Source organism: Mustelus asterias, chromosome 9 (genome assembly GCF_964213995.1).
Source record: "Mustelus asterias chromosome 9, sMusAst1.hap1.1, whole genome shotgun sequence".
NCBI lineage: Eukaryota > Metazoa > Chordata > Chondrichthyes > Carcharhiniformes > Triakidae > Mustelus > Mustelus asterias.
In genome coordinates this window covers 10,064,865-10,089,828 of record NC_135809.1, presented here as the reverse complement: position 1 = coordinate 10,089,828, position 24,964 = coordinate 10,064,865, and the positions used below count along the sequence as shown (strand labels likewise).

Here is a 24,964-nt window from a genome sequence, read left to right as displayed (position 1 = left end):
TTGGAATTCGATCAAGAAAGACCTTTGAAGAATTAATAATTGAATATATTTTGGGGGGGGTGTATGTGTGGACGACTGGGTCATGCAAATTACTTTCAATATGAATGAACTAAGGCTTTGGGGATCTCCAAGGGAAGATTTGAGTTAATCTTCAGCTGTACAATGACTGTTGCACAATTGCAATCAGCAGAACAAGCAAGTTAGTGATCAGTGGTAACAGAGAGACAATATTAGTCATCAAGAGGTCAGCAACGGTTAAGAAAGCACTGTGCGTGATTGACTTTACACAGACAGTCAGTGAATCGTTCAACTGCGATGCATTCAGCCATTTACTGTTAAACACAGGGTCAGGTAGCATCATTCTAGGTCTATTAATCTGGATGATGAGGCCTGGGGCTATGTTTCAAATCAAGGAATCAGAATTTCGACAGTGCAGGACAGCCCATGCGGCCCATCGAGTCTGCGCAGGCTCTCTGACAGAGTATCTCATCCAGGCCCTCTCCCCCCGTCCTGTAATCCATCTAACCCACACATCTTTGGACACTAAGGGGCAATTTAGCATGGTCAATCCACCTAACCTGCACATCTTTGGACACTAAGGGGCAATTTAGCATGGCCAATCCACCTAACCTACACATCTTTCGGACTGTGGGAGGAAACCAGAGCACCCAGAGGAAACTCACGCAGACACAGGGAGAACGTGCAAACTCCACACAGACAGTGACCCAAGCGGGGAATCAAACCTGGGTCCCTGACGCTGTGAGGCAGCAGTGCTAACCACTGCGCCACCGTGCCGCCAGTGGTTCCAACTACGGGGCAGTGCAGTGCACTGTTCCCTTCTTATATATCTTCTCATTCTAGTATCACCCACATCACATCATATGATGGCTCCAAGTTCCATTGTACCCTCATATTTATGAACCTTGTCACGTTGGTCTTGCTCACTGCCTGACACCATCATGAAGGCGGCGATAAAATGGCTGCCTCTCTGACATAGCTGCCATAACTAATGAGAGTCAATATTGGAACGGAATTGGTAATTAAATGGGTTAAAGGCTCTTTAAGCTAATTCGTCCCCAGATTCAGGCATATCCCAGAATAGTCATGATGTGGAGATGCCGGCGTTGGACTGGGGTAAACACAGTAAGAAGTCTAACAACACCAGGTTAAAGTCCAACAGGTTTATTTGGTAGCAAATGCCACTAGCTTTCAGAGCGCTGCCCCTTCGTCAGGTGGAGTGAGAGATGTGCACATCTGTGTATATCCCAGAATACTCAGGGATCTGTGCAAGGACATTCCAGGGTTACTGACCATAACTTTCCAATATCCTTTGGAAAAGGGATAATTAAGCCAAGTAATTATAAGCCAGTTAGCCTCACATGAGTAGTGGCAAAACTGCTGGAGATTACAACACTAATATTAATGAGCAATTAAAAATGTACAGACTAATCAGGAGTACTTAACGCGGATTTAAAAAGGTTGTGCATGCCGAGTAGACTAATTGGGTCCATTCTTTGATAAAATTATGTAATATATTGAAGAGAATGTGGAAGCACAGTCAGCTTGACTGCAATTCGATTCAATCAATCTTTCTCAATCTAGGGGAATTTCACAGTAACTTCATTGCAGTGTTAATGTAGGTTTTACTTGTGACTAATAAATAAACTACTTTAACTCATCACTGATCTGTATCTTTACCCTACGTTGAAAGTTTATTTTTTAGTCACAAGTGCTGTCTCACAGCACCAGGGGCCCAGGTTCGATTCCCGGCTTGGGTCACTCTCTGTGTGGAGTTTGCACGTTCTCCCCGTGTCTGCGTGAGTTTCCTCCGGGTACTCCGGTTTCCTCCCACAGTCCGAAAGACGTGCTGGTTACGTTCATTGGCCGTGCTAAATTCTCCCTCAGTGTACCCAAACGAGCACCGGAGTGTGGCGACTGGAGGATTTTCACAGTAACCTCATTGCAGTGTTAATATAAGCCTACTTGTGATACTAATAAATAAACTTTAAACCAACCCAGGACTTGATGACCAAGAAAGTTGTGGCCAAACAGGTTGAGTGTCAACCTGTAAATCCTTCCAACACACACCAATGGCAGGTGGTAAGAGCAGGAAAGACTCAGCCATGTGATGGAATGAGCGTTGGAGCCTCTACTGTCCGTGAATCCAGGCTACAACATGTCGGCAAAGTGAATGTTGCCACAGCAACCTGGGCTCACTGAGTGAACTCCACCAGCACCAAACTGAATTTACCACATAGAATCAGAATTTAGCACAACAGATCTACCTGAATACTTTAGTTGAGCCTCTTCCCATCCAACTTCAAGTAACCCTCGCAACACAACCACTGAAGATTATAGCAACAAGCAATTTTCTTTATTCGTTCAGGTGTCACTGGCTGAGCCTGCATTTAATGCTCATCCTTAATTGCCTTTGACTCGAGCGGCTTGCTAGGCCGCTTCAATGCCCTCTTCAAAGAGGGCATTGAAGCGTCAGACCTGGGAAGGATGGCAGATTTCCTTCCTAAAGGGCATTAGTGAGCAATTAGACCTTTTAATTCCAGATCTTTTTTGTTGAATACAAATTTCACTACCTGCAGTGGTGGGATTCGAACCCAGGTCCCCAGAGCATTACCCTGGGACTCTGCATTACTGCTCCAGTGATAATATCATTATGCCACCACCTCCCCTTGAGTACAATCAGAGATATAACAACCGCGGGGCCAACACTTGAAGACTACTTGACAAACTTAGACCCCACAGTGCAGAAGGCCATTCGATCCATCAACTCTGCACCGACTCACCAACAGAGCATCTTACCCACGTATTTACCCCACTAACCCCCTAACCCTACATACCTTTTGGACACTAAGGGGCAATTTAGCATGGCCAATCCACCTAACCTGCACATCTTTCGACTGTGCGAGGAAACCGGAGCACCCGGAGGAAACCCAAGCAGACACGGGGAGAACGTGCAAACTCCACACAGACAGTGACCCGAGGCCAGAATTGAACCCGGCTCCCTGGCTCTGTGGGGCAGCAGTGCTAACCACTGTGCTGCCGTGCCACCCTGCTACTGGAAGATTACACAATAAAACCACGCCTGAAATGAAATTCCCTTTAAGAAGATGAGGATGTGGGTTTTAGTCGAGACATTGGCTGGCGGGAGGTCAACGCTAAAATAAGGTTAGTCACTTAACTCTCTGATCCTGCTACTTTCTCCTGGTGGCTCAATCTTAATCTGATCTTTTGAACTAGCACATGAGGACCTACTGAGCAATCTCCATCATTGATACGTAGATCAGGCGCCAATTATATCCTGCGCCAGGAGAGACCCAGACATGTCAATATGGAAATGTTTTATTCTATAGTTGTTTGTGGGGCCATGAGTGCGCCTCTAGGCCCAATATGAAGCCTCAAGAGGGTCTCGCTAGTCGCTATCAAAGGCGGTCAGGGATTGTTCCCTCTTGGCTCGGATTTTCTACCCACATTCTCCTCCCACTCCCCTCTCCCCCCCCCCCCCCCCTCTCCATCCCCCCCACCCCCACCTCACCCCTCTGTCCAGTGGATCAGGCCAGGTTCAGGCAGGGGGCTCTGTGGAAATTTACAGTTGATTTTCTAGTCGATCCCCTGACTCCCCAGAGGCACTGCTCACTTCAGGGCTTGAACCACTCCCGTCACCGCCACGGCACTCCCCCACTTCCCACACAGGGAAGGCGATGGCCTAGTGGTATTATCGCTAGGCTATTAATCCAGAAACTCAGTTATTGTCCTGGGGACCCGGGTTCGAATCCCGCCACGACAGATGGTGGAATTTGAATTCAATAAAGAAAATCTGGAATTAAGAATCTACTGATGACCATGAAACCATTGTCGATTGTCGGAAAAACCCATCTGGTTCACTGATGTTCTTTACGGAAGGAAATCTGCTGTCCTTACTCGGTCTGGCCTACATGTGACTCCAGAGCCACAGCAATGTGGTTGACTCTCAATTGCCCTCTGAACAAGGGCAACTCAGGATGGGCAATAAATGCTGGCCAGCCAGCGACGCCCATGTCCCACGAATGAATAAAAGAAAAACTTTCTTGCCACTCTGCATACACTGACCTTGCCCGTGGCTTGGATTTTCCGGTCCCGCTGCAGTGACCGGAGATTTGGCTGAGTGCTGGCAGTGTTGGCGGGGCACGTGAGACCGGAGAATTCCGGCCGCCATTTTAAAATCAAGGCCACCTTCTCAAAAAAAGACAGTGGTATCAGGGTGACTCTGCAAGCTACCACTATAGCAACACTAGCCTGATGATGAACTGACTAATCATCCTCCTTAATCATCAAACATCAGCACAAAGGACTAAATAAGGAGAGCTCTATTGAGAATACGGCGTCCATGGTAAACATAGAAACATAGAAACTAGAAGCAGTAGGCCATTCGGCCCTTTGAGCCTGCTCCGCCGTCCATCTTGATCATGGTTGATCATCGAATTCAATATCCTGATCCCCACTTCCCCCCATATTCCTTGATCCCTTTAGCCCCAAGAGCTATATCTAATTCCTTCTTGAAATCAATCAACGTTTTGGCCTCAACTACATTCTGTGGTAGTGAATTCCACACATTCACCACCCTCTGGGTGAAGAAATTTCTCCTCACCTCAGTTCTAAAAGGTTTACCCCTTATCCTCAAACTATGACCCCTAGTTCTGGACTCCCCCACCATCGGGAACATTCTTTCTGAATCTACCCTGTCTAAAACCCTGTTGGAAGTAAGTAAGTTTCTATGAGATCCCCTCTCACTCTCCTAAACACCAGTGAATATAATCCTAATTGACTTAGTCTCTCCTCATATGACAGACCTGCCATCCCAGGAATCAGCCTGGTAAACCTTCGCTGTACTCCCTCTATAGCAAGGACATCCTTCCTCAGATAAGGACCGGCTGTACATCTCCATGGGCGCTCAGCAATATTGAATACACCCTGCGGTATGACAAACAGCCGCCAAGAAACAAAGAAGAATCAGAAGGAACATTGCCCACCAATCACTTTGCCATACCCAGAATGTTCCAGAACTGAGGGAGAGCGGGCATGGCTGCAAATTCCAGCCAGTCTTAGTCACATCTTCCCGGGCTTGCAATCTCAGAGGATGGAGACAAGGACAATGACGAACAGAAAGCAGATCTCAGAAAAGTAATCCATCGTGGTGAGGCAGTCATGAGAGAGTTGAATGCCAGTGTGGTGAGACTCAGCGTCAGAGCCAGCAAGGACAGTGGGGAACACAGAACAATGTAATGATTGTTTTAACACTTACTGGAGCCATTGAAGGACATGGCAAGAATGATATCAACTTGCAGTGGTCTGTTTACTGGAGATATTTCACTTGTGTGAAATATTTTACACTTGGTGTTTCGCTCCTCTGACTCAGTGCACCTCTATGCTGCTTAACTGGGCTAAACATCTCATTCAGGTGGCTGTTGTGTTGTTAGTCCAGTGCTTCTTGAAGCTTAGGGACCATCCTTCCCACAAAGTTAACACTGATATGTGTTATATATTATATATATATATGTTACATATTAACAAAGTATTTACAGTGCAGAAGTAGGCAAGCATTTCATTCCAGTTTTGGTGGACAGTGGCACAGAGGTTTGCGCTGTTGTCTCATAGTGCCAGGGACCTGGGTTCATAGAATCCCTACAGTGCAGAAGGAGGCCATTCAGCCCATCGAGTCTGCACCGACCACAATCCCACCCAGGTCCTATCCCCGTAGCCCCATGTATTTACCCTGCTAATCCCCTGACACTCAGGGTCAATTTACCCTGGCCAATCCATCTGGCCAGCACATCTTTGGACTGTGGGAGGAAACTGGAGCACCCGGAGGAAACCCACGCAGACACGGCGAGATTGTGCAAACTCCACGCAGACAGTGACCCAAGCCGGGAATCGAACCTGGGTCCCTGACAGTGTGAGGCGGCAGTGCTAACCACTGTGCCACCCCAATTCCGTCCCGTGCCGTCTTAATTCCGGCCTTGGATGACTGTCTGTGCGGAGTTTGCACATTCTCCTCGTGCCTGTGTGCGTTGTCCTCCGGGTGCTCCAGCTTCCTCCCACAGTCCAATGATGAGCAGGTTCGGTGGATTTGCCTGGTAAATTGCCCCTTAGTGTTCAAAGATGTGCAGGTTAGGTGGATTGGCCATGCTAAATTGCCTCTTAGTGTTCAAAGATATGCAGGTTAGGTGGATTGGCCATGCTAAATTGCCCCTTAGTGTCCTAAGATGTATAGGTTAGATGGATTAGCCATGGCAAGTGCGTGGGGTTGCTCTGTCAGAGAGTCAGTGCTGAGTGGCACAGTGGTGATTCTACGATTCCACAACCCCACCTTCTCCATCTAACCCCATCAGCAATGGCACAACCCTTGGCAGCTTTCCATGGCACGGCACACTCTGCACCTCATGCCACCGGCTCCCAACACCCAAGCCTGACGGTAACATCAGGGTGAGCTTGCCAAAGCGCGACAGGTTAGAGGCAGAGCGAAGACGCAGGGCTTCATGGCAGCACGAATCCCCCAAATCTACTTTGGGTCCTTGCGTCCAATTGTGTGTAGGCCCCAGTGATCAGAAAACCTGCCACGGGCACTGTAGCAGGTTCAATGTAAAAAGCAGCTGCAGACTAACAGGGCAGGGCTGTAACAGAGCTGTGAGACAAAACAAACAGTAACCTTGTATAACCTTCCAACACTGTAGCATACTCAGTAAGTGAAGTGGGAAATTTTGAGTCACTGGTAAAATTTTAGCATCAAACAGCACAACAGTCTGGAATTCCCCATCCAAATGAGGTGCATTGTACAAAGTGCTTACAAACTTAAGAATAAAATGCTGAAAGAATGCTCTGATTAAAAATCCCCAGCCCAAAAATCCCCAACAAATTTAAAAAGTTTCAAAATTTATTTATTGGTGTCACAAGTGAGCTTACATTAACACTGCAATCAAGTTACTGTGAAAATCCCCGAGTCACCACACTCCGGCGCCTGTTTGGGTCAATGCACCCTAACCAGCACGTCTTTCAGAGTGTGGGAGGAGACCGGAGCACCCGGAGGAAACCCACGCAGACACGGGGAGAGCGTGCAGACTCCACACAGACAGTCACCCAAGACGGGAATCGAACCCAGGTCCCTGGCGCTGTGAGGCCGTAGTGCTAACCCCACTGTGCCACCATGCCGCCCCCAAATGACTTGCTGTGCCATCAAATGACTGAACTGGCATGAGGACAGCGCTGTCAGAAAGCCTGGCACAGCTGATGTTTAGCACAATCCACCCTGCTTACCAAGCACCTCCCTGCAGGAACATCGTCATCATTAGGAATGCCCCTCGGAACCTTTGCCTCCCCCTCCCTCTCTACAAGGACTTGGTGGAAAAGCGCTGGCTAAGCTTTATTTTGGAAAAAAGGGATGTATGTAAGCCAGCAAAACCTTGAGCTATTTCTGGTGCTGAGATGATGAAGTGATACATTTAGATGCAAGTTTCACCCAATCGGAGTCAATCTCATCTTTGCACAATAGCACAAGACTGCTGACAATGAGTAAGAACCTCATTCTTCAACTTGCCTGCTTCTTGTTTCCATTTGAGCCAATCAGGGCGGCACGGTGGCACAGTGGTTAGCACTGCGGCCTCACAGCGCCGGGGACCTGGGTTCGATTCCAGCCTCGGGTCGCCGTCTGTGTGGAGTCTGCACATTCTCCCCGTGTCTGCGTGGGTTTCCTCTGGGTGCTCCGGTTTCCTCCCACAGTCCAAAGATGTGTAGGTTAGGGGGATTAGCAGGGTAAATATTTGGGGCTATGGGAATAGGGACTGGGTGTGATGCCCTTTCAGCAAGTCAGTGCAGACACGAAGGGCCAAATGGCCTCATCTGCACTGTAGGGATCACAGAATGCTGAAAGCCACTGTGACAGCCCTGCCCAAAGGAGGTCATTTGGACTTTGGATGATAAAGTGTAAGATAATGAGGGGTGGGGGAATTCAGGACCTTGGCAGACAGCTGGCAGGAATCCCGATGCCCAACTGAATGCGGCACGGCCAAAAATTGGAACATGAGGTCTATCAGGAATCACCCGCCCCGTCGGCCGAGATCGGGTTCCCCTCCCAGAGCGGCCTAATTATAATGCTGACCCACTAATTGTAGCACAATTTTAATACGGACTCTACCCTTCATTGAAAGCAGCATAGACAGGAATTCAGAGCAAACCCGTTAAGTATTCCGCCGTGACGCCAATGTGAAAGAAAATAGGCCCCAACATCCAAGAGAGAAAGACGAGGGCAGCCTGTACATGGGAACATCACCACCTCCAATCCAGCCACCATCCTGACTTGGAAATCCTGACTTGTGGACGGCATGGTGGTTAGCATGCTGCCTCCCAGTAAAAATCCACCTAACCAGCACGTCTTTCAGACTGTGGGAGGAAACCGGAGCACCCGGAGGAAACCCACGCAGACACGGGGAGAATGTGCAAACTCCACACAGACTCCACACAGTCACCCAAGGCTGGAATCGAACGCGGGTCCCTGGCACAGTGAGGCAGCAATGCTAACCACTGAATAATAAATAGTGATTAGCCGATCTCATCACAAAAGCTGCTACGATCTTTCACATTTAGAGGAATTTGCAATCCGATTTGCACTCCGTGATACAAGAGTCTTTCACGCGTCAGCTCGATGCAGTGTAGTCTTTGTCTTTTCTCTAACTGTCAGGTTTTTTTAGTTTTTTTCTTCAGCGTATGAAAGCTTCCCAGATTGTAACATGCACCCAGGCAGCTGCACGCGTCAAAAACTAATATCCAGCAGTAAGGAAATGAAGGATTATCTTGTGAGAATGCCAAGGTTCATTGTGTCACTTGCATCCCATCACCAAAGCTAACATTTCCATTGCGGCACGGTAGCACAGTGGTTAGCACTGCTGCTTCACAGCTCCAGGGTCCCAGGTTCGATTCCCGGCTTGGGTCACTGTCTGTGTGGAGTTTGCACATTCTCCTCGTGTCTGCGTGGGTTTCCTCCGGGTGCTCCGGTTTCCTCCCACAGTCCAAAGATGTGCGGATTAGCCAGGTTAAAAAAATTGCCCCTTAGAGTCCTGGGATGCGTAGGTCAGAGGGATTAGCGGGTAAAATATGTGGGGGGTAGGGCCTGGGTGGGATTGTGGTCGGTGCAGACTCGATGGGCCGAATGGCCTCCTTCTGCACTGTAGGGTTTCTATGATTTCTATGCTAACACAACAGAGGATTCTCTACAGGTTATGTCCAGGGTGAGTTTGGGACAAAGTAATCCCGCACTGCGCTAGGCTACAGGTTGTTTCAACTTCTGGCCGTTGCCATATTTCAGACCTTTACAAAGCGCAGCGTTAAAAACAAGAGACAAAGTGAACTAAGTGCTTCGCTCAATCTGTGAAACACCCTACATGTCGATTCATTACAGTATAAACATTTCCAACGGAAGAAAACCCCTCCGGGATCCTTTGTATAATCCCAGTAGCCAGATCAAAGGCATCTGAGTCTGGCATTCCCTGGCACCCTGCCACCGTTCAAATTGGGGATTTCCTCACTGGGCGCTGGACTGCTGTCTGCCTGTGCGAGGTCAGAGTGCGTCGCACATGCTCGGCTCACAGGGTACTGACCTGGGTTGGGTTCTGGAGCTCCTGCAATGGGGTCCTTGATCCTTTCCTGCAGCAGATGTCCACTCCGAATGGCGTCCGGCGCATCACTGCAACATGAGAGGGGACAGAAGGAAGTTTAGATCAAGCGGCCCATCTGTAATTCATTACTGACAGGATTTCTTGTGTCTGAGTCAGGAACCAATCACTGCCAGCCCCACTTCTGAGGCTGGAGCACACATTCCACACTGACAATCCAGTGCGGGGCCGAGGGAGACTGGCGGACGTAGCGTCTCTCAGGTAAAACTGAGGCCCACCCCCCCCCCCCCCACCCCCCCCCACCCCCCGCTCTCTGAGGCAGGTGTGAAAGTTCCCCTGGAAGAAGGGCCGAGGGAGTTTTCCCTAGTGTCCTGACCAATAACAATCCCTCCCTCAGCACCACAAAAGCAGGAATCTGGCCATCATCTTATTGCTGTTTGTGGGATCTTGCTGTGCACAAAATGGCTGCCATGTTTCCTGCACTCCAGCAGCCGCCACAGTTTAAAAGTAAAGATTAGCCGTAAAACACACTGGGGCAACCAGAGATCATGAGACCGTAAGGTACAGGAGCAGAATTAGGCCATTCGGAATTCTCCTGCCTTCTCCCCGTGACGCCTTATTGATCAAGAACCGATCAAGAGGTGCATGAGACGGTTCCCTTCTCTTTACAATGACTGCCAAGGCAAGAGGGATGATTACTAACGTTCTAATATCCAACTGCAGATTAGTGAGTGGCTTTGGATGATCTTCAGTTTTAATCAGAGATGCCCCCCCAGCAAACAATTGAGACAAATAGGGCAAGGCGATGGCCTAGTGGTATTATCGCTAGAAACTCAGCTAATGTTCTGGGGACCCTGTTCGAATCCCGTCACGGCAGGTGGTGGAATTTGAATTCAATAAAGAAAATCTGGAATTAAGAATCTACAGATGACTGTTGATCTGTAGATTCTTAATTGCCGATTGTCGGAAAAATCCATCTGGTTCACTTGTGTCCTTTAGGGAAGGAAATCTGCTGTCCTTATCTGATCTGGCCTACATGTGACTCCAGAGCCACAGCAATGTGGTTGGCTCTCATCTAGGGATGGGCAATAAATGCTGGCCAACCAGCAACGCCCACGTCCCATGAATGAATTTAAAAGATTATGCATTTACAAAGTGGTCCATAGTTGGTACAAAGTCTCCCTGAGCTGTAAGCAGGGACCCACATCTCCCATGGAGTGTTGTCCTAAGGACCACTATCTCCGCTTGCTGGGCCTTAGACTGAGAGATCGGAATTCAACATTCAGGTGTGATTTTAGAATTCACCGTCACCCCAAAACTCTCCCAGCAATGGGTGGGATAATGTTGGCTTTCTTTGGGCCAAGTTATGCTGCTAACAACCCCAACAACTCGCATTTACATAGTACCTGTAACACAGTAAAATGTCCCAAGGTACTTCACAGTGAATATTATATATAAAAATCACATGAGCAGATACTGGGGCCAGATGGCCAAACACTTGGTCAAAGAGATAGGGTTTTAGCAGATTTTAAGGGAGAGAGGCTGATAGGTTTAGAATCATAGAATAGATCAGAAAACCCCTGCAGTGCAGAAGGAGGCCATTTGGCCCATTGAGCCTGCACTGACCACAATCCCACCCAGGCCCTATCCCCGTAACCCCACGTATTTACCCTGCTAATCCCCCTGACACTAAGGGGCAATTTAGCACGGCCAATCCACCTAACCCGCATCTTTGGATTGTGGGAGCAAACCAGAGCACCCGGAGGAAACCCATGCAGATACGGGGAGGGAGTTAGAGAGGATTAGGGAGGGTTTAGGGGGGAATTCCCTCTTAGAGTTTAGGGTCCAGATAGCCAAAAACCAGGCCGGCAATGGAAATCAGGAACATTTAGGGGGCCAAACATGGAGGAGGCTACAGAGGAACATACAAGTTAGGGGCAGGAGTAGGCCACTTGGCCCTTCAAGCCTGCCCCACCATTCAATAAGATCATGGCTGATCTGACTGTAACCTCTGCCCCCACCTTGTTTACCAAGGAACATGAGGCTGGAGAGGGTTACAGGGCTAGGAAGGAATGAGGTCATGGTTATTTAGGGGACATTAATCCAACCATGGTGTTGGTGTGTGAAACTGTTTTGCTCTTACACGCTAATTCAAGGAATGAGTTCATCAGATTGTCCCGAGGTCTGCTAACTAAATACTCCCACTGATTTCTCTTTACATTGCAGGAATGTTAGCCTGGGCCTGTTAAGCAGGGATCTTTAAGTCAATTTAAAGTATCACTAGGCTATTGAACCAGGCCTGACCTTAAAGCAATGGCTCGTCACTTCAGTAAACCTAATTAAAAGACAAGCCAGTGCATACTGATCGGCCGATAACAAGTGTAGGAAAATGTTAGTTTAACACAAGATAAACATCTCAGGATGTCTCACTGGTCACGGGAACAATAGATTGGTGTAAGATGAAACTGAATCAAAGACGGATGTAAAAAGATTTCACTTGGTGGAATAATAATTATTGACCACATAATTATTACCTTTGACCACATGGTGATCAAGCAGTGGTCAGCACATAATGTCCTTGAGGCCCTGAGAGAAAAGGAGACGGCAGATCCTGTCGGATGGTTCCGTGAGCGGACTGTCAATGTCATCTGGCAGAATGCCTCATCACCAGAACTCACAAACAAGCACCAAGCCTGGCTTGGCTGGTGGTGAGAAGGGCACTCCCCGTCAGATCCTTTATGCACGCCCGAGGTCTCAACCTCACCGCACGCTGCCCTCGAAGCGGCTGCGGGGGTGATGAGACGGTCGCACACCTCCTTGTGGAATGTGCCTTTGCAAAGAAGGTCTGGAGTGAGATGCAGTGGTATTTGTCGCGGTTCGTCCTGAGCAGCTCGGTGACGCAGGACTCTGTGCTCTACGGGCTGTTTCCGGGGACGCACACCGAGACAAATATCAACTGCTGCTGGAGGGTCATCAACTCGGTGAAGGACGCACTTTGGTCCGCCCGAAACTTGCTGATCTTCCAGCTGAAAGAATTGTCCTTGACCGAGTGTTGCAGACTGGCACATTCCAAGGTCCAGGACTAAGTGCTCAGGGACGCGCTCAAGCTTGGGGCAGCCGCCGCCAAGGCACAATGGGGAAAGGCCCCCGTGTAAAGCGTCTCAACCGAGGCAGACCGAGGGCCGGGTAACTGCAGAATACCCTCGGCCTGCGTAACTGTGTGCCAATCTGAAAAATAACAGCACACAGTAAAATCTGACGCATGTATATAGTTTTAAGAAATGAAATGTAACGAAATGTAATGTTTTGTAAATAAGCACTGTATTGTACTGTAAAAATGATTCTTTTTTGCACTGTTTATGACTTTTGGATCTGTCATTTTGCAATGTTTTATTGGAGAGTTTTTTTTTTGTGAATAAAATATATTTTTGAAATTAAAAAAAAATTATATGAAACTAGAGTGAAACTCGCAAGAAGATAAGGAAGCTATGCCCCCTTGCCGGCCTATTCTGAAGACATAGCAGCACCATTATCGTGGCAAAACACTTGACAGTGGTGTCGGCAAACAACATTCGGCATCAAGTCACATCTGGAGCTTTTGGAACAGCTGACCGTTAGTTCGATAAAGGAGGTCGGTTTTAAGGAGCATCTTAAAGTGAGAAAGTGAGGAAGAGAGGATTTGATTTGATTTATAATTGTCACATGTATTAGTATACAGCGAAAAGTATTGTTTCTTGAGCGCTATACAGATAAAGCATATCGTTCATAGAGAAGGAAAGGAGAAAGTGCAGAATACAGTGTTCCAGTCATAGCTAGGGTGAAGAGAAAGATCAACTTAGTGCAAGGTAGGTCCATTCAAAAGTCTGACAGCAGCGGGGAAGAAGCTGTTCTTGAGTCGGTTGGTACGTGACCTCAGACTTCTGTATCTTTTTCCCGAAGGAAGAAGGTGGAAGAGAGAATGTCCGGGATGCGTGGGGTCCTTAATTATGCCGGCTGCTTTGCCGAGGCAGTGGGAAGTGAAGCCAGAGTCAATGGATGGGAGGCTGATCGGCATGATGGATTGTAGTTTCTTGCGGTCTTGGGCAGAGCAGGAGCCATACCAAGCTGTGATACAACCAGAAAGAATGCTTTCAATGGTGCATCTGTAAAGGTTGGTGAGAGTCGTAGCTGACATGCCAAATTTCCTTAGTCTTCTGGGAAAGTAGAGGTGTTGGTGGGCTTTCTTAACTATAGTGTCAGCATGGGGGGACCAGGACAGGTTGTTGGTGATCTGGACACCTAAAAACGTGAAGCACAGTGGCACAGTGATTAGCACTGCTGCCTCACAGTGCCAGGGAGCTGGGTTCGGTTCCCGGCTTGGGTCACTGTCTGTGCATCCTCCCCGTGTCTGCGTGGGTTTCCTCCGGGTGCTACGGTTTCCTCCCACATTCTGAAAGACATGCTGGTTAGGGTGCATTGGCCGTGCTAAATTCTCCCTCAGTGTACCCGAACAGGCGCCAGAGTGTGGCGACTAGGGGATTTTCACAGTAACTTCATTGCAGTGTTAATGTTAGCCTACTTGTGACAATAATAAATAAACTTTTAAGAGATTTGGGGAGGGTATTCCAGAGCAGAGGGGCTTTAGCAGCTGAAGGCCAACGTTAAGACAATATCAGATTGAAAGTCAAAGAAACTGTTTTGTAATTAGCTGCCATGTTCTGTTATCTCACGCTTGTCGAACCCTTTGTAAATCAATCAGCACTGTTGACATTACGAGTGGACCTCACTGACCAAAAGGGAGTGGAATTGTCAGATAAAGCTCAGGTGATAAACTGGCCGAGGCATCTTCAGTTAATAAACTGTAACTCTACCGCTGTTAAACTTCAAACTCTCTGACTCACTAATCCTTTCCCCGCTAACGTTGCCACAGAAATCTGTCTGAACATGGCTTTGCATAAAATAAATCTGACAGAAGTGCGAACAAAAACATATGTTAATACATCATAATCGTGTAGCTGCTTTTTAAAGAGTCCCATATGTCAAGAATTGGCCCCTTGACGCTCTGTTGCAACCTAGGACGACGCTGTACTTCCTCAGATGCATTGCAAGCGGTTTAAAAAGACCCAAGATGTGACCGTTAGACTGTTTTGAATAAATAAATGACCTATCTGGTGGTTGTGAGAAGTGCAATTTAAACGCAAGTTTCTTTTTAAAGCAGTATCGCTGCAGTTAGGGATTCAAACGGGTGGGGTTGAAGGGAGCAGGGTTGTGAAGAAATACTGAGAAACTTTTGTCCAGTCACTAACACTTCTACACGACATGTAACACCAATGTGCTGGGGCCACAAAGAAAGCAAACAGCTCACAACGCTCAAAACCGCTTTTGTCCAACTATTGTTCTCTCTTTTCTGTAAAGCGCAGCAGTGTTTTTTTTACAAAAGCAGCACTCTCAGTGGAGAGATTTAATAGAGTTCTCCAAAATGATAAGGGGCATTGATACAGCAAATAAGGAGAAGCTGTTTCCACTGACAGGGGGATTGGTAACTAGCTTTAATATTATGTAATTAGCCATACTCCTTGAGGGACCATTGGCACCTCTCCCTCTCGCTCCCTCTCTCTGCGTTAGAGAGAGACAAGTGGTTACATAGCCTGAGGGACACCAATCCACAACGAGTGGATAGAGTGGACGTGGGGAAGATGCTTCCCTTAGTACGAGAGATTAGGATCCGAGTAAAGGGACGACCTTTTAGAACCAAGGTGAGGAGGAATTTCTTCAGCCAGAGGGTGGTGAACCTGTGGAATTCATTGCCACAGAAGGCTGTGGAGGTCAGGTCATTGAGTGTATTTAAGACAGAGATAGATAGGTTCTTGATAAGGGGATCAAAGGTTACGGGGAAAAGGCGGGAGAATGGGATTGAGAAACTTGATGTGGAGATGCCGGCGTTGGACTGGGGTAAACACAGTAAGAAGTTTACTGGTGTTGTTAAACTTCTTATTGAGAAACTTGTCAGCCATGATCTGTCTGTGTGGAGTTTGCACATTCTCCCCGTGTCTGCGTGGGTTTCCTCCAGGTGCTCCAGTTTCCTGCCACAGTCCAAAGATGTGCGGGTTAGATGGATTGACCATGCTAAATTGACCCTAGTGTCAGGGGGATTAGTGGGGTAAGTATGTGGGGTTACAGGAATAAAACCCAGGTGGGATTGTGGTTGGTGCAGACTCGATGGGCCGAATGGCCTCCTTCTGCACTATAGGAATTCTATGGATTCTACAATCGAATGGCGGAGCAGACTCAATGGGCCGAATGGCCTAATTCTGCTCCTATATCTTATGATCTATGATAAGTGATAAAAAGAGGGAAAATGGAGGCAGGTCCCAAGTCGGATTCGGTTGGGACAAGGAATTGGGCCCTCAACCCTACTGCTCGAGACACCAGACATCTAACCAACTGAGCTAACTGACCTCCACAAAGCGTTTTAAGAAGCCGGGAAGAGATTGAAATTTATTTACACCGGAAAGTTGTTGCTATCTGGAACATGCTGCCCCAAAGGCTGGTAGAAGCAGCTTCTTGGATACGTATCTGAAAACTGTCAGCGTGAAGAACCATGGGGAAGGCAAGTGGGTGACTGGCAACAACTGGAGAACTCTTTCAATGAAGTTCACAGGCGTGGTGGGCCTCCCTTTGTGTAGCTTGCTCTTAGTATCCCAGGAAACTCCATCCATGATAGTCTTCATTGGAACATTATTGTCACTCATTGAAATTGAAAGGTCAGAGAGCTGCCTCATGGGCGTTGAAAGTGAATTGACTTGAGCAATCTCGCATTTGTGTGTCCTCCCCCGACTTATCCGTGAACCCAGCACGACAGTGACAGACTGAATAGGCTCAATATTGTGTTCAGCAGGAGAGGGAGAGAGAGAGAGAGAACTGAGGGGATGATTGCATCATCCTTCACGATGTACAAACTGGTCCCTATAAATATTGCCTTTGCAAACAAGCCCAGGGCACAAAAAAGGCAGACACTCAATTAAAAGAAAACATTGGTCACACTCATACCCTGTAATGTTGCATTTTCTGAAGATTTCTCTCAGCGTTTCAAACTATTTGTCTATTGGCCCTGATTGCAATCTTCAATGTTTATATTCCGCAATAGAATTGTTCTCTTAAAGGCACTAATGATAGAGTTGAGTCGCCATGTACAAAGATTAAAGACAGGGGCTGCGGGGGAGTTGTCATCACTGCCACACGCTCGGATTTCTGCTCGCGGAGCCAATCATCCGGAATAACTGCTGCGTTTCCCCCCCTCGCAGCTTTCATCCTGTTTCTCGGGAGTGACAGCACCTGCCCGGCTCGTAATCGTTCTCCTCATCAAATCGCTTGTCGATTACCCCCGACATGCAAACTCACTCCGGCGGGTCTGAAAGCTGGGCGTCACCCGAGAATCCGCAGCCACCGTGCTGAGCCCGACTAATCGGATTGCCAATCTCGGGGAGCGAGCAAACTCCTGAGGCGGTGGAGTCAATTTAGATACGGAGAATTGGGTGGGAAAAGGAAATTGGAAAAGGCACGAACCGTCATCAGGAGAAGGAGAAAAGAAATGTTAGCCCTGAGCAAAACACCATTAAAATAAGCCGACAGCAGAAATAAATTCTACGGTTCAGCAGGCACAAGAATCATAATTTAAAAAACCCCCGGCAATTCCTGTTCGTTACTGTATTATAGCAAACCCCATCTTTACACATTACAGCCACAATTAAAATGATTCTGTTCTGCTGGTTGTGCATGTTACCATGCCCCTAGCATTGCTAACGACAACTCGCACTTCTGTAACCCCCTCCTAACCTCATTAAAAACATCCCAAGGAATGAAATTAGGCAACAGTTTTGCAAACAAAGAGTGGTTGAGGTTTGGAACTCTCTCCCGCAAATGGCAATTGATGCTCCATCGAGTGTAAATTTTAAATCTGGGATTAATAGGTTCTTGTTTCCCACAGGCATTAGAATCATTAGAATCCCTACAGTGCAAGAGGCCATTTAGCCCATCGAGTCGGCGCCAACTACAATCCCACCCATGCCCTATCCCAGTAACCCCAAGTATTTACCCTGCTAGTCCCCCTGACGCTAAGGGGCAGTTTAGCATGGCCAATCCACTTAACCCGCACATCTTTGGATAGTAAGGGGCAGTTTAGCGTGGCCAATCCACCTAACCTACACATCTTTGGACAGTAAGGGGCAATTTAGCATGGCCAATCCACCTAACCTACACATCTTTGGACAGTAAGGGGCAGTTTACCATGGCCAATCCACCTAATCTACACATCTTTGGACAGTAAGGGGCAGTTTAGCATGGTCAATCCACCTAAACTGCACATTTTTGGACACTAAGGGGCAAGTTAGCATGGCCAATCCACCTAACCTACACATCTTTGGACAGTAAGGGGCAGTTTAGCATAGCCAATCCACCTAACCTGCACATCTTTAGACACTAAGGGGCAATTTAGCATGGCCAATCCACCTAACCTGCACATCTTTAGACACTAAGGGACAATTTAGCATGGCCAATCCACCTAACCTGCACATCTTTGGACACTAAGGGGCAATTTAGCATGGCCAATCCACCTAACCTACCCATCTTTGGACAGTAAGGGGCAGTTTAGCATGGCCAATCCACCTAACCTACATATCTGCACATCTTTGGACACTCAGGGGCAATTTAGCGTGGCCAATCCTAACCTGCACATCTTTGGACTGCAGGAGGAAACTGGAGCACCCGTAAGAAACCGTGTCACCCAAGTCACAGTTGTGCACAGTCACCCAAGGCCAGAATCGAACCTGGGTCCCTAGCGCTGTGAGGCAGCAGTGCTAACCACTGTGCCGCCATAACGTCCCATCCGAAAGATGGCACCTCTGACAATGCAGCATTGTGTAGGTGCTGCAGTGGAGTGTCGACCTAGATTCCCTGCTCAAGTCCCTGGCGTGGGACTGATTAATTCAGAGCTGTTCATGCTCGCTGCTACTTTGTGGCATGTAATGAGTTTAATTCTGCAAACCTGCCACACAAAATCTTTAATCACATCAGACTATTCCTAGACCATCCCATCTGTTTTACCAGAACCTTGGGAAATCAAAACAGGATGTGTCCTGCCGCACAGAGAAAGGCTAAATCCCCTTACTTGCTGTGTTAGAAGCTGGAGAATAGCATTATTCTGTAATCAACCTTTGTCTCAGTGGCTGTGTATGTGTAAGGATTATCTGGGAGAATGACTTGGGGAACTAACAGTGCATCAGATCCAGAACAAATCCTCTTGGCAGTTTTATAAAAGAATGCCTTGCCAGTAACACGACTGTGTGAGAATCATGCTTCAGTGTTTTGCAATTTATGTCGAATCTGAGGAAAAATAGATGTAACAATAAAATGTTGCCTTGGCCACGCAGGTAAGTGTGGCAATGGCAATACGCCACGCTGTAGTTAAGAATCATAGAAGAGAATCAGAGAATCCCTACAGTGCAGAAGGAGGCCATTCAGTCCATCGAGTCTGCGCCAACCACAATCCCACCCAGGCTCCATCTCCATGCATTTACCTTGGCTAGTCCCCCTGACACTAAGGGGCAATTTAGCATGGCCAATCCACCTAACCCGCACATCTTTGGACTGTGAGAGGAAACCGGAGCACCCGGAGGAAACCCACGCAGACACAGAGAGAACGTGCAAACTCCACACAGACAGTGACCCAAGATGGGTCCCTGGTGCTGTGAGGTGGCAGTGCTAACCATTGTGCCACCGTGCTGCCCCTACTTTCTCAGGAGGCTAAGGAAATTCGGCATGTCCGCTATCACCAACTTTTACAGATGCAACTTGGTATGGCTCCTGCTCTGCCCAAGACCGCAAGAAACTACAAAAGGTCGTGAATGTAGCCCAGTCCATCAGGCAAACCAGCCTCCCATCCATTGACTCTGTCTACACTTCCCACAGCCTCGGCAAAGCAGCCAGCATAATTAAGGACCCCACGCACGCCGGACATTCTCTCTTCCACCTTCTTCTGTCAGGAAAAAGATACAAAAGTCTGAGGTCACGTACCAACCGACTCAAGATCAGCTTCTTCCCTGCTGCTGTCAGACCGTTGAATGGACCTAGCTCGCATTAAGTTGATCTTTCTCTACACCCTAGCTATGACTATAACACTACATTCTGCACTCTCTCCTTTCCTTCTCTATGAATGGTATGCATTGTCTGTATAGGTGCAAGAAACAAAACTTTTCACTGTACGTTAATACATGTGACAATAATAAATCAAATCAAATCAAATCAGAACGGGAGGAAGAGGCGGAGCCACAGTTGGATTTGAAAACAAGGATGAGAATTTTAAAATTTAATCGTTGCTTGATTGGCAGCCAAAGGTCGGTGAGCACACAGGAGTATACTTAGAGGTTTTATTTAGCTTTTTTCCATTCAAGAAACATTGGGATGGATATGAACCGTCACAGCTTCACTAATGACGTTAATGTGAGCAGATTTTCAGAGTGGGTCTCCTCTCTCTGAGGTGAAGAGGCTGCCACCACTTTGAGGCTTTGGACTCACTGGTCTCGAGATGGCGAGCCACTGGGTGCTGGAGAGGTATTCCAATGCAGCTCGTCAGATTAATGCCAGCCAATATCAAGCAGCCCCCTCACGCCGTCTACTTGGCCTTCAGCGAGGCAAGCAAGTGCAGGCCAGAGCAACAATCATGCGTTAGAAGGGGACCACCGCCTGTAACAGAAAAGGATCACAGAATCCCTCGAATGCAGAAGGAGGCCATTGGACCCCTGGAGCCTGCACCGACAATGATCCCACCCAGGCCCTATCCCCACGTATTTACCCCACTAGTCCTCCTGACACTAAGAGGCAATTTACCATGGCCAATCCACCTAACCCGCACATCTTTGGATACTAAGGCGCAATTTAGCATGGCCAATCCACCTAACCCGCACATCTTTGGACACTAAGGGGCAATTTAACATGGTCAATCCCGCTAACCTGCACATCTTTGGACTGTGAGAGGAAACCAGAGTACCTGGAGGAAACCCTCGCAGACATGGGGAGAACGTGCAAACTCCACACAGACAGTGACCCGAGGCCGGAATCGAACCTGGGTCCCTGGCGCTCTGAGGCAGCAGTGCTAGTGGGTGGCCTGTTTTCAAAATGCCACAGGTCGTATGGTGGGGAGTCACAGTGTGGTAAGGCTGTACATCCTAGAAAGATCTAAAAGAAAGACTTGCCTTTGTATAGCACCTTCCATCACCACAGGATGTCCGAAAGTGCTTTGCAGCCAACTGAGTACTTAATGAATTGTAATCACTGTACGCAACAGCCAATTTTGTAAAGAAAAAGCAAGTTGCAACAAACAGCAAACTGAGAATAACCAGATAATGTACTTTCCGTGACATTGATTGGGAGATAAATATTGGCCAGGAAAACTTTTAGCAAATGTGTCAAGTTGCAAGCTGATTATTTTAAATTGGTGAGTAGTGCAGCTTTAAGCACACTCAGGATTGTTCAGAAAGTGCTGTCCAGACGCAGCATCGCATCTAACACCAAATGTTTTGTTTTGGGTCTTGCAAGCAGGGCTGCTTTCTGCATAGCAACGCCTCAACCAATCAGGGTTGATTTTCTGACCAATCAGCGCCCTTTTCTCCTGCAGTATGAACTGTTGCAATCCTCTGAAATTTGGCATTCTTGCATTTGCCCTGAAGTGTGCAAGATGAGAAGCTTCACCAATATGTATTGCTTCAAAAGTAAATTATCTAAAGTTTAATTATTGGTGTCACAAGTAGGCTTACATTAACACTGCAATGAAGTTACTCGGAAAATCCCCTAGTCGCCACACTCTGGCGCCTGTTCGGGTACATTGTGGGAGAATGTCGCATGGCCAATGCACCTAACCAGCATCGTCTTTCACACCCAGAGAAAACCCACACAGACACGGGGAGAACATGCAAACTCCACACAAACAATGACCCAAGCCAGGAATTGAGCCCGGGTCCCTGGCGGTGTGAGGCCATGATGTGGAGATGCCAGTGTTGGACTGGGTTGGGCACAGTAAGAAGTCTCACAACACCAGGTTAAAGTCCAACAAGTTCTTTTGGCAGCACTAGCTTTCGGAGCCCTAAGCCCCTTCTTCAGGTGAGTGAGGACTCGTGTTCACAAACAGGGCATATAAAGACACAAACTCAATTTACAAGATAATGGTTGGAATGCGAGTCTTTACAGGTAATCAAGTCTTAAAGGTACAGACAATGTGAGTGGAGAGAGGGTTAAGCACAGGTTAAAGAGATGTGTATTGTCTCCAGCCAGGACAGTCAATGAGATTTTGAGGCAGCAGTGCTAACCACTGTGCCACCGTGCCACCCAAGTATTTCACTGGCTACACGGTGCTTTGAAACCACTGGTGTTCATGAAAAAGCGCAGTATAAATGCAAGCTTTTCTTTCAACAGAAATGAGCAACGTTGATGCTCGAAAAGCGTCTGCAGTTCACCTCCCCCACCAGAGCAGCGAAGATAGGCATCTACTCCGCCGCTACACTTTAGTACGATTGAAGTCATTGTGTTGTGCACAAACGAGATGAAAAGAGAAGCTTTGCCAAACATTTATTCATGATTGTGATGACCCTGTAAATGCAGACTCACATTTAACCAGGAATGTTAATTTCAACATCTCCAGCTCGTTAACACACTGTCAGGAAGCCCCCGGTATCTTGATCGGGAAACTTAATCAATAAACATCAAGGCTGCAGAGGCAATTATGCCCAAGGCACTTGGGTGTTGAGAATATAATGAAGATCTTGTCAATCTTACAGGAGGAGTCTGTGATTCTGAAATGGACATGTTACCATCTGACTGCAGAGTAACTTATCACAGAATCTCACCTGCAAAGATCAGGATAAATTGAATTGAGAATTTAAAAGAAACTTTGATATTTGATATGTTACGAAAGATGTGACCTTTTACTCCAGATTAACACAAATTACCAAACCTCCTTCGACAGCACCTTCTAAACCCCTGACTTTTACCACCTAGAAGGACAGAGGCAGCAGGTACAAGGGAACACCACCTTCTGCACATTATCCTCTGAGCCACACACCATCTTAGAATCCATAGAATCCCTTCACTGCAGAAGGAGGCCATTCAGCCCATCGCGCCTGCACCAACCACAATCCCATCCAGGCCCTATTCCCGTACCCCTCATATTTACCTAATCCCCTGACACCACGGTTAATTTAGCACTGCTAATCAACCTAATCCGCACATCTCTGGAGTGTGGGAGGAAACCGGAGCACCCGGAGGAAACCCACGCAGACACGGGGAGAATGTGCAAACTCCGCACAGACAGTCAGCCGAGGCTGGAATTGAACCCGGGTCCCTGGCGCTGTGAGGCAGCAGTGCTGACCACCGTGCCACCGTGCCGCCCCGGCATGAAACAACGCATGAAACGATATCACTGTCCTGGGTCAAAGTCATGGAACGCCCTCCCTCACTGCCTATTGAGAATGCAGCTCACCGCCACCTTCCCAAAGGCAATTAGGCGTGGGTAACGAAGAAAGGGCGGCACGGTGGCACAGTGGTTAGCACTGCTGCCTCACAGCGCCAGGGACCCCCGGGTTCGATTCCCGGCTTGGGTCATCGTCTGTGCGGAGTCTGCACATTCTCCCCGTGTCTTCGTGGGTTTTCTCCGGGTGCTCCGGTTTCCTCCCACAATCCGAAAGAAAGATGTGCTGGTTAGGGTGCATTGGCCGTGTTAAATTCTCCCTCAGTGTACCCGAACAGGCGCCGGAGTGTGGCGACCAGGGGGATTTCACAGTCACTTCATTGCAGTGTTAATGTAAGTCTACTTGTGACACTAATAAATAAACTTTGAACTCCAGCAATGCTCATGTCCTGTGGCCGGGTGAAATAAAAATGAGTTATTTGGTATTTTCAGCTTGGAGGGCCGTTGAACCATTGACCTTTTTAAGCACTTTGTTTTTCATCGCCAGAAGTCGTAACCGATCATTACAAACCAGCAGCAATATCCATTTAGGATTCATTCCAAACAAAGCAGACAATTTCATGCAATTAAGAAATGTCTGGTAGCTTCTAAAAAAGATTGAAAACAATGGTGCTTTAGCCTCTGAGGGATGTCAAGGCTCACGTAATGAGGGCAATTGCGATGAGGCAGTGCTCGTGAACATGTTATACTGCTGGCATTTTATATTTGATGAGTTCTTTCATTAGCCCCTCCGAGTTTTACACTGCTTCATATCCTTAATTATCTTCTGGCTCTTGTGAGTAAAATGATCGTTTAATAGCTCGGAAGATTAGTCTATTTCAGAAACTATTAGTCACTGGGGCGGCACGGTGGCGCAGTGGGTTAGCACTGCTGCCTCACAGCGCCAGGGACCCGGGTTCGATTCCCGGCTTGGGTCACTGTCTGTGCAGAGTCTGCACATTCTCCCCGTGTCTGCGTGGGATTCCTCCGGGCGCTCCGGTTTCCTCCCACATTCCAACGACGTGTGGATTAGATGGATTGGCCATGCCTGGCGCGAGGTGCCAGGATGACAAAGCCTCGAACGGCAACAGCGACTTACTGAAGGAACGATTAAACTATATATAAACAAGCTCAATGCATGTTCAAGTCCAGTTCCAACAACTAGACGTGTACATGCCCGGAACGCGCTGCCTGGGGAGGTGGTGGGAGCAGGTACGATCGCGTCATTTAAGGGGCAACTAGGCGAATACATGAATAGAAGCAAATTACTGCGGATGCTGGAATCTGAAACCAAAAAAGAAAACGTTGGAAAATCTCAGCAGGTCTGGCAGCATCTGTAAGGAGAGAAAAGAGATTATGTTTCGAGTCCAGGTGACCCTTTGTCAAAGAATACATGAATAGGATGGGAATGGAAGGATAAGGACTCTATAAGTGCATACGGTTTTAATTTAGGCAGGCATCATGATCGGCACAGGCTTGGAGGGCCGAAGGGCCTGTGCTGCACTTTTCTTTGTCCTTTGTTCTTTATAACACTACGGGGTGCCTGGAACTCGCTGCGGGGGGAGGTAGTGGAAGCAGATACGATAGTGACTTTTAAGGGGCATCTTGACAAATAAATGAATGTGGTGGGAATTGAGGGATATGATCCCCAGAAGGATAGGGGGTTTTAGTTCAGTCGGGCAGCATGGTCGGTGCAGGCTTGGAGGGCCGAAGGGCCTGTTCCTGTGCTGTAACTTTCTTTGTTCTCTTTGTTCTTTAACTCCCAGTCTCACATTAAAGGTTCCCTCCTGCCAAGACCCACGCCCTAACAGCCAATAGGGAACAGTTCACATGC

General features: G+C 47.8%; 2 protein-coding genes across 2 annotated transcripts in view; both read right to left on the bottom strand.

Annotated features, from left to right (window-relative positions):
* The window catches only part of LOC144498487 (host cell factor 1-like), a 467,986-nt gene that overhangs the window by 147,640 nt on the left and 295,382 nt on the right, over positions 1-24,964 (bottom strand). The gene's annotated exons all lie outside the window — the stretch shown is intronic.
* chst11 (carbohydrate (chondroitin 4) sulfotransferase 11) overlaps positions 1-24,964 on the bottom strand; it is a 186,627-nt gene that overhangs the window by 115,373 nt on the left and 46,290 nt on the right. The window contains exon 2 of the mRNA XM_078219671.1: positions 9,642-9,727. Coding sequence (XP_078075797.1) covers positions 9,642-9,727 — 86 coding nt within the window. The remainder of the gene's footprint in view (positions 1-9,641; positions 9,728-24,964) is intronic.